At 36.3% G+C, this 13,418-nt stretch overlaps 1 protein-coding gene across 1 annotated transcript in view; it reads right to left on the bottom strand.

Annotated features, from left to right (window-relative positions):
- Positions 1 to 9,871: 9,871 nt before the first annotated feature.
- The window catches only part of Iqcm (IQ motif containing M), a 305,901-nt gene continuing 302,354 nt past the window's right edge, over positions 9,872 to 13,418 (bottom strand). The window contains 1 exon segment of the mRNA XM_078020750.1: positions 9,872 to 10,277. Within this exon segment, the coding sequence (XP_077876876.1) occupies positions 10,165 to 10,277 (113 nt within the window). The 3' untranslated portion in view covers positions 9,872 to 10,164.

Raw genomic sequence — 13,418 nt, 5'->3', positions numbered from 1 at the left:
GCTGTGGCTCTCAACATCTCCCCCTCTCTGTTTAAACAACAAGCATGTGGCTTAGGGACCATGCCTGCCTTAGGTTGTCCAATAGTACATATGGTCCTTATCCATCATCAGATGAGCTGACCTCAAGGCGTCAGCCTCCTGTCTTAGGTTGGTACCATTGTAATTGGATCTTACCCGTCATTGACTACCGGTCCAGCATACAGCCACACCTGTGGAGAGGTCTTTGTACCAGCAGGGGCATGAGGTTCTTTGCCTCACCTCTGTTGGCCTCCAAATTTTAGCTGAACGACCATCACAAGCAAAAGGGAGGAAGATACACCAAGCCAATTGATGGCTCCTTTTGGAAAAATTGTACCACCAATGACACCATCAGCAAAAATTCCCCAACACTACCACAAGTCGCTGCACCAACAGATAGTTCACAATGCATACAAGTGAGTTTACAATGCATACAAGTGATACATAGTCCAGGCAAGTTCTGCAAGCAGTTCAGTGATGGCTATTGCAGAAGCTGTAGATTAGTTTTATCTTTGTCTTCACCGGCACTGGGATGAAGATAGGAATTCTGGCAATAATGGCTAAAGAAAAAATTATGTAACTTCCAGAAGGCACTAAAGAAAAAGAACTTTCTGAACAATTTACATTATCTTGAACAGAATTATTAAATATAATGAAAAGGAAAGGTGAAAGTAAACAAACAGATCTGTTAACCTTCTTTTTTGTTCACATATTAAAACAATCCTCAATAGCTGTTTACCCAATTTAAATTTAAATCACGTGAATAAAAAAAAATATTTGGATCCATTTTTTCATGAGTGCTCATCATATATGATATATGGACATACATACATACAAACATACAATATAAAACACAAGTGTGCACACATAATATAATACATACAACACATAACATAGTAGTAAAGGCCTTATAACTTTCTACAGGTGGAATCTCCATTGCAATGTTTAAAAACTCTATAATCAAAAAATAGAACTGATCAGCAAAACATTAACCTAGGTCTGTATGAGCTCAAAAAACAAAATAGAACTTCATGATGTGGGAAAGGGTAATAATAAAATAGATATTGAAAAAAGCATCCTGGTTCTGTTGCAGATGTAAGGGTAGCCAAACTGGAGTTCTGGATATCAGCTGTTATGAATTTGAACTAAATCATCTTCTTTTTGGTCTGTAGAAATCGCTTTAGTTAATCTCTCTGGAATCCAAATAAACTGCTGTTCTCCCTGTGGAAACACACAAACAGACCCCCGACTCCAGACAATCTCTGGATCAGGACCTTTCCATTGTCCTGGTAGAATATCCTTCCAAAGTACCTTGGGCTTATGTACATTTTTTGGACACATAAACCTTTCTGCAGCACTAAGAGAAAGGCAGAAATATTTGTCAATCATTCATTTGATAGAGGGTTAATATCTAGAACTCACAAGGAACTAAAAACAAAAAAAAACTTAAAAATAAATGGGAATGGGCAAACAAACTTAATAAATACTTATGAAAAGAAAAAAATACAAATGGCCAACAAGTTCATGAAAAAAATGTTCATTATCATTAGCCACCAGGGGAATTCAAACCAAAACTATAATGAGACATCATCTATTTAATTTAGAATGGCTATTATCAAAGATAAACAAATATTTAACAACAAATGCTCATAAGGATGAAAATAAAAAATGGGACTTTTATATACTATTGGTGAGAATGTAAATTAGAGCCATTGTACAGAATAGTATGAAGGTTCTTCAAAAACACTAAAAATAAACTTACCTAACAAGCTATCCCACTTGTATATGTACAGAAAGAAAATAAAATCAGCATATCAAAGAGATAACTGTAAGCCTGTTTACTGCAGTACTACTCATAATAGCTCAGATATGGAAACATCCTAAGTGCCCATCAAAATATGCATAAAGAAAATGTGACATTCTCCACAATGGAGTATTATTCAGCCAGAAAGAGGAAAGAAATGCTGTCATTTGCAGAAAAATGGATGGAGCTGGAAGACATTATGTTAAGTACAATAAGCCAGACACCAAAAGACAAGTACCACATGTTCTCTCTTCCATGTAAGACTTAAAAAAAAAATGTTGACCTAAAGGTAGAATAGGTAGAAGAGTGGTTAATAAAGGATAATATGTGTTGATAAAGGGAGTTTGGATTTGATCAGAGCAATCTCTATATAGGTATGTAAAAAGTCAAATGGGACCCCATTAAGATGTAGAACCCCGTTAATATATAGAACCTCATTAATATGAAGAACTCCATTAACAAGTAATCAAAATAAATAAATATAGGTGTGAGTGAAAAAGAAAGGGACAAATTCAAAATGTATCTTTAAGAAAAAGTGTGGAGAAATTGGTGGACTATCATACATTAATAAAATGAATCTTCTAATACAATGCAATTCTTTGTGGTTAACTGAGGGATTTTGTATCAAGTCTCTTGGAATCCACGATTAAATAGGCACTTTTCCTGCATAAAAATCTCAAATTACCTTCACATTGTACTGATACAGTGATCTTTTCACATGGTATATATAATAGGAGTCTCACTTTATGAAAATCGTTAATACGCAGGCAAAATAAAATGTCTAGAGGGATGCTTTTGTGTTTCTATGAAACCAGTGGTCAATCCAGGTGATGTGGATGTCACCAAGGTGCCCCTTAACTGGTCCGCATAGTGTCTGAAGCTCCCATCATTACTCACTCAGGATGAGGGGATGGGCCCTGTTAAAATGCCGGCAAGGTAACACAGAAGCAATTAGGATCCATTAACGCTTTAACCCATTTAATGGATTGAATTAGCTACCCTATGTTTAGGTGACGGAAAGGAGGGCAGAGGACACAAAGAGGGTGGCAGAAAGCTGTGTGTATGAGAGAAGGAGACAGAGGGAAGATGGTCAAAGATGTCAGGAGGAATCCATCATCCTGGGTGCGCGTGGTCATTTGGGCTGCTATCCAGTCACTTTGTCTTCTGTGAAGGGGATCCAAAAAGTCGGATTGGCATCAGAAGCTCTCATGCCAACCCCAGCCTGGGCCCTGAATTGCTGTAGAGTTCTCGTACCCTTTCTGCCCCAGCTCTTGCTACTGTAAAATGAAGCCCTTGGACTCCTGATCCAGCTGTTCAGTTCTGTTAGGTACATTCTAATTTTCATAGCTGTTTTTGTTGTTGTCTTCTCATAGTATAAGGGAGACAGTTTTATAAAAAGACAACTTTTATAAAGAAAATCACCTGAGATTCTATAGCATCAGCATTGTTTCAAAAATCATGTTTTCAGATTCTTTTTACAGACTGGCTGGCCATCTTGATTTATGATGAGAATATAGAATCTATGATACGCACAATGCGATATCCGTTTTCCTTATAATCATATTTCACTGATTACAAAATCCCAATATATGTTACATTTATCACCTAACTATGAGAGATTTCACTTCCAGACTAACCATTACATTATCATTGAAATTGTATATGATTTACAAATATTTTAGCCTTCAATATACATGTTGTCAAAATGCAGAAAGATTAAACTGATAAATGTCTTCCTATTGCATCTTTTCATTTTTGTGGATTATAAACAACTGTCAAATCTCCAGGGTTTCATGAAATTATCATCCTGCTATCAAAAATCGAGTTACTTTTCTGATACCTTTGCCTTTTCTTCTATAGAGAATTACTTACAGAAACACTATTTAGTATACAAATATGCTTTCAACTAAGGTGAAGCTGCAAGTTATATGCAAGGGGAACAGGGAACTAGGACTGCTGGGGACAATGTGACATGCCAGGAAATCTGATATCTGGCATTTACACTTATGGAGTATATAGAGAGTCTTCATTTTGAAAAAGGTATCTTGATTTTTAAATATGCTTGTATTGGTAGAGCCCTCATTGACTAACATTATTTAACAAAGAGGAAGGAAAGGATGCAATGGTAAATGGGTGGAAGGAAAATACATGGGTGTTGTGAGGGGGCAAAATTGCAACATGTGTAGTCAGGGGAGAAATAAAGAATGTCCACACGCTTCTGCCCCTTTCAATGCTTTATTCACTCAAATTACCCAATACAATTTCACTCTATAGGTTCTTAATCAAGAAAATGACAATCCTTAATGCTGGGCACAGCAGTAGACATCATCAATTCACAGCAAACAATTCTAGATGAATTCTAAGCACTGCAAAACACACTGAATCAGGACAGGCTAAGGACAGACATTCCCTCTGCATGTTAAGTTCAAAGGTCAGATCAAAAGTCTGAAGCCTTAGGCTTTGAGTCCAGCAGATGCACACTCACTCAGACCACGGTGACCAGGTCCGGAACCAAGGCAGGCTTCTCCTGGCATGGAGTGGATGACCAGTTGAGGAGAGGGTCATAGGGAGAAGTTGAAGCTCTCACCTGGGTCCAGATAAAGGTGGTAGAGTTTGAGAGTGGTGAGGACAAGGATGACCAATGATGGGATGTCAGTCCAGGTCCTCCTCAGGCTCTCCAGCTCCAGTGCATCCTTGTTTCGGCTGGCTGGATCCTTGTTCATTTGCTCTATTGTTTATACTAAATTTGGGGGCTTTTGACTCCTCTTCCAATCCTTATCAGCTACCACCAGATTTCTCAGTGACATCCTTTACCCTGGGGTCAGAAACATCTGGTCTGGTGGTCTCCGCCCTGATCTTCTTGCCTTTCCCTCTCATCAGGTGAGGACAGGCTGCCAGGGGCTTCACTCTGTTTACCAGGGTGAGGGGGAGTCACTTGTCTGAGGCCATACGGGAGGGCTCTGTCGGTGCGCCTGGTGAGACTGGAGTTTTAAAAATGGAGCTGCTCAGGCTCAGGCCTAAGGCCATTCTCACAGTGGGTGAGGATTCTCAGTTGAATTCTAGCTATATTAATCAGAAAGAGACTTATTTTATTATTATTTTTATTTTTGGCACCAGGGATTGAACTCAGGGGCACTTGACCATTGAGCCACATCTCCAGCCCTATTCTGTATTTATTTAGTGACAGGGACTCACTCAGTTGCTTAGAGCCTGGCTTTTGTTGAGTCTAGCATTGAATTCCTGATCCTCCTGAGCCACTGGGATTACAGGCATGCATCACTGCACCTGGCCAGAAAGAGGTTTATTAAGGTCTATGGGCAACTCAGATATTGGTTGGGATTGCAGAAGAAATAATTCCAACAAAGTTCTATGAACCAACCCTGGTTTCATCCCAGAACTCCTTGCCCAAATCAGGAAACCGCATCACAAAAGTATGCCACAGTCCTTGTCCTCAGAACCACTAGCCAGACCAGGCCACTGCCATGTAGAACAGTAGAACATATGCTCTGTGCTCACCCTCTATCTCCACATAACTAATCTCCAGAGCAAAGTTTCATTTAGGATCAAGGGAACCTGAATAGCTTGTTATTTTGTGTCTTGAAAAGTATGTTTTACCATATGGAAAACTAGCAAAATGTGCAGAGACTTCTCAATTAAAAAAATAAAAATAAAGAGAAAACAAAAAGATATTTAATGCAGAATTCGTTTTATAATCCCCAAACTTGAAAGTTTAAGACTTTATTCCAGAAAGAGCTAGTGGCCTTGAAAGCAGAGACTTAAGCTAGCATATGTCTTCAAAGATTCTAGCAAATTTGTTTGAAATTTTGGTTAAGACTATGCTTTCTGTTTCCTTCTGCTATTTAGAGAAAGGTGAGGGGGGGGGGGAGAATAGAATAGAATAGAATTTTAATTCCTCAGTGTTCTTCCCATTCCAATAAAATGAAAACTCACTTCTGAAATGGCAAATCAGACTTGCCTTAGTACCACTTTATCATACCTGCTTTTATTGATTTATTTTACATAAAAAAGTATGGAGATGTACAATTCTGTGTCCCTTTCTACTGTTCTGAAAATATTAGTTTCTGATCAAGTTTTTTTTTTCCAAACAGGAAATGGTCTTTTCTAGTAAAAGAAGGATGCTTATCAAAATATTACTGAAAATTAGGTACTTGACTTAATTAAACATTAAGAACAAATGAAAAATAAAAACCAAAGTTTTTCAATTTCCAGAAAGAGTACAAATCTAAGAAATGAAAAGGAAAATGGGTTTTCAGAATTTTGGATGGAACTGTGCAAGGGAATTAGCATCAAAATCTTGGGGAAACGAGAAGGGATTGGATTTTGGAGTAATTTTATTATAAAATTATTTGAAACCAGGACGATGACAGTCCAACTGGAGCCACTGAAAATATTTCCTATACCCCCAAATCACGGTGTAGACAATCTACTTTCTGTGGCAGAAATAAGCACAGTCCTCTTTGATGCAAAGCTAGGCCACATTTCCTTGTACCTTTGAATATAGGTGGACTCAGGTGACAAGTTTTCCCCAATAGGCTGGTATTGCTCATGATCCAATTTTAGACCCAAGTAGTTAAGAAGTTAAGTAACTTGTCTGAGTTTCTTTCTCTACATTCTCTTTTGTCAATTTCCTGGATGGAGAGAGTGTGGCAATAGTCTTAAAAAATGGCTATTAGAAGAAATGTAAATTAAAACTATACTGAGATTTAATCTCTCTCCAGCCAGAATGGCAATTATAGAGAATACAAGTAACAATAATTGTTGGTGAGGATGTGGGGAAAAAGACACACTCGTACTTTGTTAGTGGGATTGCAAATTGGAGCAATCACTTTGGAAAGCAATATGGAGATTTCTCAAAAAACAAGGACTGAAACCACAATTTGACCTAGTTATTCCACTCTTCAGTATATATCCAAAGGACTTAAAATCAGCATATTACTGTGACACAGGTACATCAATATTCACAGCAGCAAAATTCACAATAGCTAAGCTATGGAGCTAACCTAGGCACCCTTCAACAAATGGATGGATAAAAAAATCATGGTACATATACACAATGGAGTATTACTCAGCCATAAAGAAGAATGACTTCATGACATTTTCCAGTAAATGGATGGATCTGGAAACTATCCTGCTAAATGAAATAAGCAAATTCAAAAAAAAAAAAAAAGGCAAATGTCTTCTCTGATGTGTGGAAGCTAATCCACAACAAGGAAAAGAGGAGAATAGAAGTTCAGTAAGTTAGACAAAGGGGAATGAAGGGAAGGGAGGGAGAGTAGGAACAAGAAAGACTGTGACATGAATCTGACATAACTTTCCCATGTTCATATAGAAATAGACCACAGTGAATCTCACCATTTTGTATATCCACAAGACTGAGGTCTTAATTAGAATAAGCTATATTCCTATATCATTATTGTATAATTACTTCAAAATGGACTCTACTGTCACATGTAACTAAAAAGAAGCAATAAAAAAAATAAAGAATAACTATTAGGATAGAAAAGATCTGTATCCCTGAAAGACTGCATGGAGTAGAGTCCCTGCTGACTCACACTGGATTGTGAAATAAGCTACAAAGAAATTAGTATCTTAAACTGATAGTATTTTTTTTTAATTGTTAACTTACCCTGACTGACACACTTCTGTGAACATAGGATGCTTCAGGAGAAAACAGTTTTAACGTAAAATTTGATCCACCTATTAAAGTCTCCACAACTCATATTTGTGCAAAAGTTCCCTACAAACTCTAAAGCATTTTGCAAATATATTTTAGCAGAATTAACAGAAATATTAATAACTACACAGAATTCAACGGTCCAATTGTTTTTGTTCTTTGGAATAAAAGTTGGAAAGAAATGAAGGGTCAAGGAAAAATATCCTCTTAAATTGTAATTACTTGAGAGCAGTCCATGTTGCAGGATCACAGAAGTTTGGCATTCAACTACTCTAAATGCCACAGTTTTAAGAAAAAAATCTGAATTTATAAGAAAATGTAAAATTCATAAGACACAATTTAAAAGAAATAACAAGCCTACATCTCGACCTTGCCTTGTTTCTGTTTTTCCTTTTCCTTAATGCACTTTTATTTAATTTGGCTTAGCTATTTTAAAGATCTCATATTACTTTAGTCAGAAGCAGTGTTTTAGAATTCAGCTGGGTCACAGGAACTTTCTCACCACTCCATTCTAATTTGCAGTTTTGCTATAATAAAAGCCCTAAATATATTGCTACTGTCTAGACGTTTTATCTGAAACAAGTGTCCTTTGTAGTCTCAGAGGACTTTTCTATTTTATTTCCAGTAAATCAAAGTCTGTGAAGAGCTTCAGCTCTTATTAAGACATACCCTTCACAGTCCAGTGCCTGCCAACTGTGGGGAGCCATTGACAGTTCATTTACATATAAGTGATGGCTTCCATCAGGTAGTTGGCTCCCAACACAATGGACATTCAGAGCATATCCAATATTTCTTGTTCTTTGATGAGCACCAAGTGCCAATTTTTATATAGAAACTGACTACTGAAAAGTGAAGCCTTCTTCCCCCTGACCTTACACTGTCTTCCCCACCTCTAGAGGGACATTGTCACTGAACTTAATGGAGAATCACATCTCTCACAGACATTCAGCAGGAGCCCTATTTGACTCTGCTAAGAATCCGGAACAGTTAAATGTAGAAATGTAGGAAACATGAAACAAAAGTGATCAGATTGAAAAAAATATGTGTGTGTGTGTGTGTGTGTGTGTGTGTGTGTGTGTGTGTGTATACACACACAATTAAGGAAAAACAAACTTCTAGATCCTGCCCCAAATGCCTTCATTGCAAGTTAATCTTTATATTTTATTTTTATCAAGTACTTTTTATATTACTTTGTGTTAATTACATCTTATAACTACACTTACCATTTGGAACAGCAATTGAACAACACCCACTGAGAAATCCTGTACTGAAGTTGGTAAGTATCTTACATTATAACTGCAAGCTTTTGTTACCATTTTCATAGAACAGAGGTCATAAAAATCTAGCCAAATTTTTACCACGGTGATGCCATAAAACACATCAAACTGATGATCTGTGACCATACTGATATTCAAATTGTATATGATTTTCCCTCATTTTCTTCTTAATTGTGCCATTTCCACCTTTTTCAGCATACAATTAAAGAAAAAAAAACTTTTTAAAGTGAAATTCTCGGTTATCAATAAGGAGAATATATACAATTTAATTTCATAGAAAAACCAAGCTTAAACTAGTATTCACTGCTTTCTTTCCCTACCAAATGTTTTATTCTAAAATTTTCTTGCTAGACTTCATCATTTGTCTTTAGCCCATCTTGGTTTGGTTTGGGTGAACTCTTAACATTTATATAATTCTTATAATTGACTTTCTAAAGATTAGTGTCAGTAACTTTCATATGTATTCTTACAGTAAACTCCAGCATGAAAGCAGCCTGAAAGAGCTGTCTGTTTAAAACCAATGAATTTATCATAAAAGTAACAGATCAAGGATAAGTACTTTGAAAAAAATAGAACACCTGTCATGCAGTTCCCGTCTCCATTCACACCTTGTCTCTATGCTGTGCAGAGATTCTATACCTTCAACTATCGTTCTTTTCTTCTTTCTTTAATTCATTCATAAATAGAGGGTGGAGGATAAATGGATGGATGGATAAAATTAATTCCAATATTTTTAAGGAATTGGTGTTAGCCATTATGCGTCAAGTTTTTCTAGACCCAAGGCAAGTAAACTCAGAAGGCAAGATAGATTGATAGAGTGTCCCTTCAGAATAAGAAATGAGTAAAGGAATATAATATTCTGGCCATGCTAAAAATTACTATAGCTTCAAACCCATTTTTCAGAAGCAAATTCAAAAAACTTAAGTGATGCTAGGTTTGCTAAAAAACAAACCCTTTGATATATATTTTAGTAAAACAATACCCTATTATCATTTTAAAGAATAAAAAAGATGAATCTAACAGCATTTAATATCAGAATCATGAGTTTTTAAAATAATTCTAAAGTTTCTTCCGAGCCTTTATTGTTAATAGAACAAAACAAATTTCAGTCTGATGAAAGCAGTACTTGACACTATGTAGTTTCATTTTATCATGATGTTTATGAAGAAGATAAAATAAGCAGTGTTCAGGCAAAGATATTTAGAAATTACAGACTAACTCATCAAAGTCCTTCTTTGCATGTACAAAAATGCTTGTTTTTTTTTTTTTCCTGTTGATGCCAAATTCATCCATGGCCACTGTAAACCTTCTTTTTGGATAGACAGATTGAACCATTATAAGCAACAGCACTGGATTGCTTCTCAACCTTATTAAACTTCTCGTGATTCAAAATATGCTCTCATTTTCCTTTCTCTTATCGATCTGGCCACCAATTTTCCAACAATCTGGATGTTAGCTCTTCTGAGTATTGGATGTCGATTCACTATAATACAAAAAAATAATAACTACATTAATAAATGCTCCATGAATATAAAAGAAATTTACTATGCTTCGGAAATACTAGAATGTTATAGAAAATTAATTATGGTTGTGCTAGAACATGCTCAAAATTTGACATGGGCACATTTCCATCAGTCTTTTTGTATTACCTATAGATCATGCCAAGAGACTTGGGAAATGCTATGGTTAGACCAGAGCTGAGGGAGGGGAGAGCAGGAACAGAGTTCTACCAGTGTACAGAATACTTGAAATAAGTTAGATGTATCATGTTTTGTTATAAAAATTATACCAGTTCTGATACTGATATTTGAATCAACATAAACCACTAATTGTATAGATTGCTTATATTTGGTCCATTCTTATCTATAAAAATGACACTCCAAATAAGCAATGAAAGTCTTATGTTTACCATTGCTACCATTATGCACAGCAATAATTTTTAGACAGGGTAGTATATCTTCACTGTTCAGGTCCTATAGTTGTTATTAAATAAAAACATAGCCAACTGCCCCAAAACAGTTAAGGTTGGGCGAAGAATCCACCTTAATAAAAGGGCATGAATGACTTGATGGGTTATAAGGCGAGGACATTATTGCCATATTTATACCTGCAGAGTTCTTAGAGGAAGAGCAAGGCCTTATAACAATACAACTAACTTAGGTCACATTAACAAAGGACTTGCACAGGCATCACTCCAAAAAAAGACATACCGATGACTACCAGGCATATGAAAAATTACTCAGCATCATTAATCATCAAGGAAATGCAACTTAAAATCACTATGAAATGTCACATCACATCTGTAAGAATGGCTGTTATCAAAAAGTTCATAGAGATAAGTGTTGGCAAGGGTGTGGAGAGATGGACAAACTTGGATACTGCTGGTGGGAAGGTAGACTGCGCGGCCCTTATGGTAAACAGTAAGGAGGTTGCTACAAAAGTCAAAAGTAGAGCTACCCTGCAACCCAGCAAGCCCTCCTCCAAGTAGACACTCAAAGAAATTGAACTCAACTCCTCATGAAAATTTGTGCTCCCATGTTTACCACAGCATTATTTGCAAACTGCTGGGATGTGAAAATAAAACTAAGTACTGAGTTAATGCATGGATGGATAAAGAAACGTGGGCTATTACTACAAAAGGAGATCCTACTTACCACAACATAACACTATGTAAATAAGGCAGAAACTGGAAGACATTATACTATGTGAAATAAGCCAGGTGCAGAAAGGAAAGCCTGCATGATCTTACCTATGCTATGGAATTTTAGAAAAGGTTTAAGTACACAGAGGTAGATAGAGAACTAAATGGTGGTTACTAGGGGTGTCAGGCATAGGAAATGGGGAACTATAGCTCAGTGGTTACAAATTGCAAAACTGAAGGAAGGACAACTGTGCAGATATACTTTGAAAAAAAGTAGATGATGAATGTGTGCTTCACTATAATAATCCTTTTACCACCTGTATATCATAATATCACATATTCCATTAAATATTCACACTAGTATTTATTTTTAAAAATAAATTAGCTCATATTAAGAGAACTTATAAAATAATCAGTTCAGTAATTATTCCTATTATGATAATTGGAAAGGCAACCACCAATTCAGGTCCTATCTAGTTGTTACACTAGATAAGCAGGTTAGATTTTTATTTTTATTTTTTGGTACCAGGGATTATACTCATGGGCACTCTATCCTTGACCATATTTCTTCGTATTTTATTTAGAGACAGGGTCTCACTGAGTTGTTTAGCACCTTGCTATTGCTAAGGCTGGCTTTGAACTCGCCTTCCTCCTGTCTCAGCCTCCTGAACCACTGAGATTACAGGCATGTGCCAAGGAGCATAGCAGCAGGTTAGATCTTGAGATGAGATCTTAGTATAGAATATTTTCCTATTGTGAATTTTTCTGAAAATATGCAGTGCTAAGAATATTTAATCAGGCAGAAGAGAGCTAAAATTCAGGATTACTCAATGTAGTTACAACAGAAACATAAATATAATGATCCACATTCTTATTCTTACACATTTGTAAATGAATCTAGGTTTAGTACACAATCTCAAGTTTCTTATTGTTGAAATGAGCATAGTATCTATCTTGTGCAGTTTTTGAAGGAATTAAAAAATATCCATCAAAAGATACATGAACAATAATACTTTATGGTCTTCTCAACGGCCTACAAATGTGGCATACTAATTCAAGGTATTAAAAATAGGGGAACCTTGGAGGTATATGATAAACACTGTACTTTAGACTCAATATTTCTGTAAACCAATATTTCTAGAAAACCAAAATCACCATCATCATCATCATCATCATCACCATCATCATCATCATCATCTATGAATTTAAAAGATGTATCTAAGGCTTTGTAAATATTAAAAATATAGTAGTAGTATTATCTATATTATGACATTATAATAGAGGGTTTTCAAATTTCACTAAACAATTGTTTAATCTGTTGTTTCATAAATTTTTAAGTTCAGTAAAAGACCACTTCATCTTTGGAAAAATACAAATGCAAGTTCAAATGATCTTTCAAAGTAAATATTCTTGACCTTCATTTCTGTCATATGGCAGGATAGATTCAAAAAACAATCCTTTTGATTAAGTCCAATCCTGAATAAAATATTAGATGTGCTTTAACTTCATTGCTGAACTGGCAGGGAGGAAAGAAAACACAGAGGCCAAAAACAAAGTGAAATCAGTCACCTTAGTAGATATTTCAGTGCCAAAGCCATTGTTTTTTTTTAAGTCCAAGGTTCTCTGTTAAGCCCTGGATGTCTGAGCTGCAGTCTTGGGAGGGGAGTGGGGACAGGAGATAAAACCTGGGTTCCCCCAAAGGGGGAGTCTAGCATGAGACCCACACCGAGGGCTAGAGAAGGAAGGAGGAAGGAAAGAAGGCAGGAAAGGTTGGAGGATGGCCTGTGGGAGAAAGAGTGGGAGGGAAGAAAGCAGGGGAAAAAAGAAAAAGAAAAAACTTCAATGAAGGGGACAGCAAGAAAAGCCTGTTTCCATGAGGCTGGGCAGAGGCACCATGACTCCAAAATTGGCCCATGGTTTGGTGTTCCAATTCATGTCACTTGTGTGGTCCAAAAAATACTTCCAATCTAAAGTTTGTTGGTC

Source organism: Ictidomys tridecemlineatus, chromosome 9 (genome assembly GCF_052094955.1).
Source record: "Ictidomys tridecemlineatus isolate mIctTri1 chromosome 9, mIctTri1.hap1, whole genome shotgun sequence".
Lineage (NCBI taxonomy): Eukaryota > Metazoa > Chordata > Mammalia > Rodentia > Sciuridae > Ictidomys > Ictidomys tridecemlineatus.
Note: the sequence above shows the minus strand (reverse complement) of the source record. Positions and strands in the feature narration are given on the sequence as shown.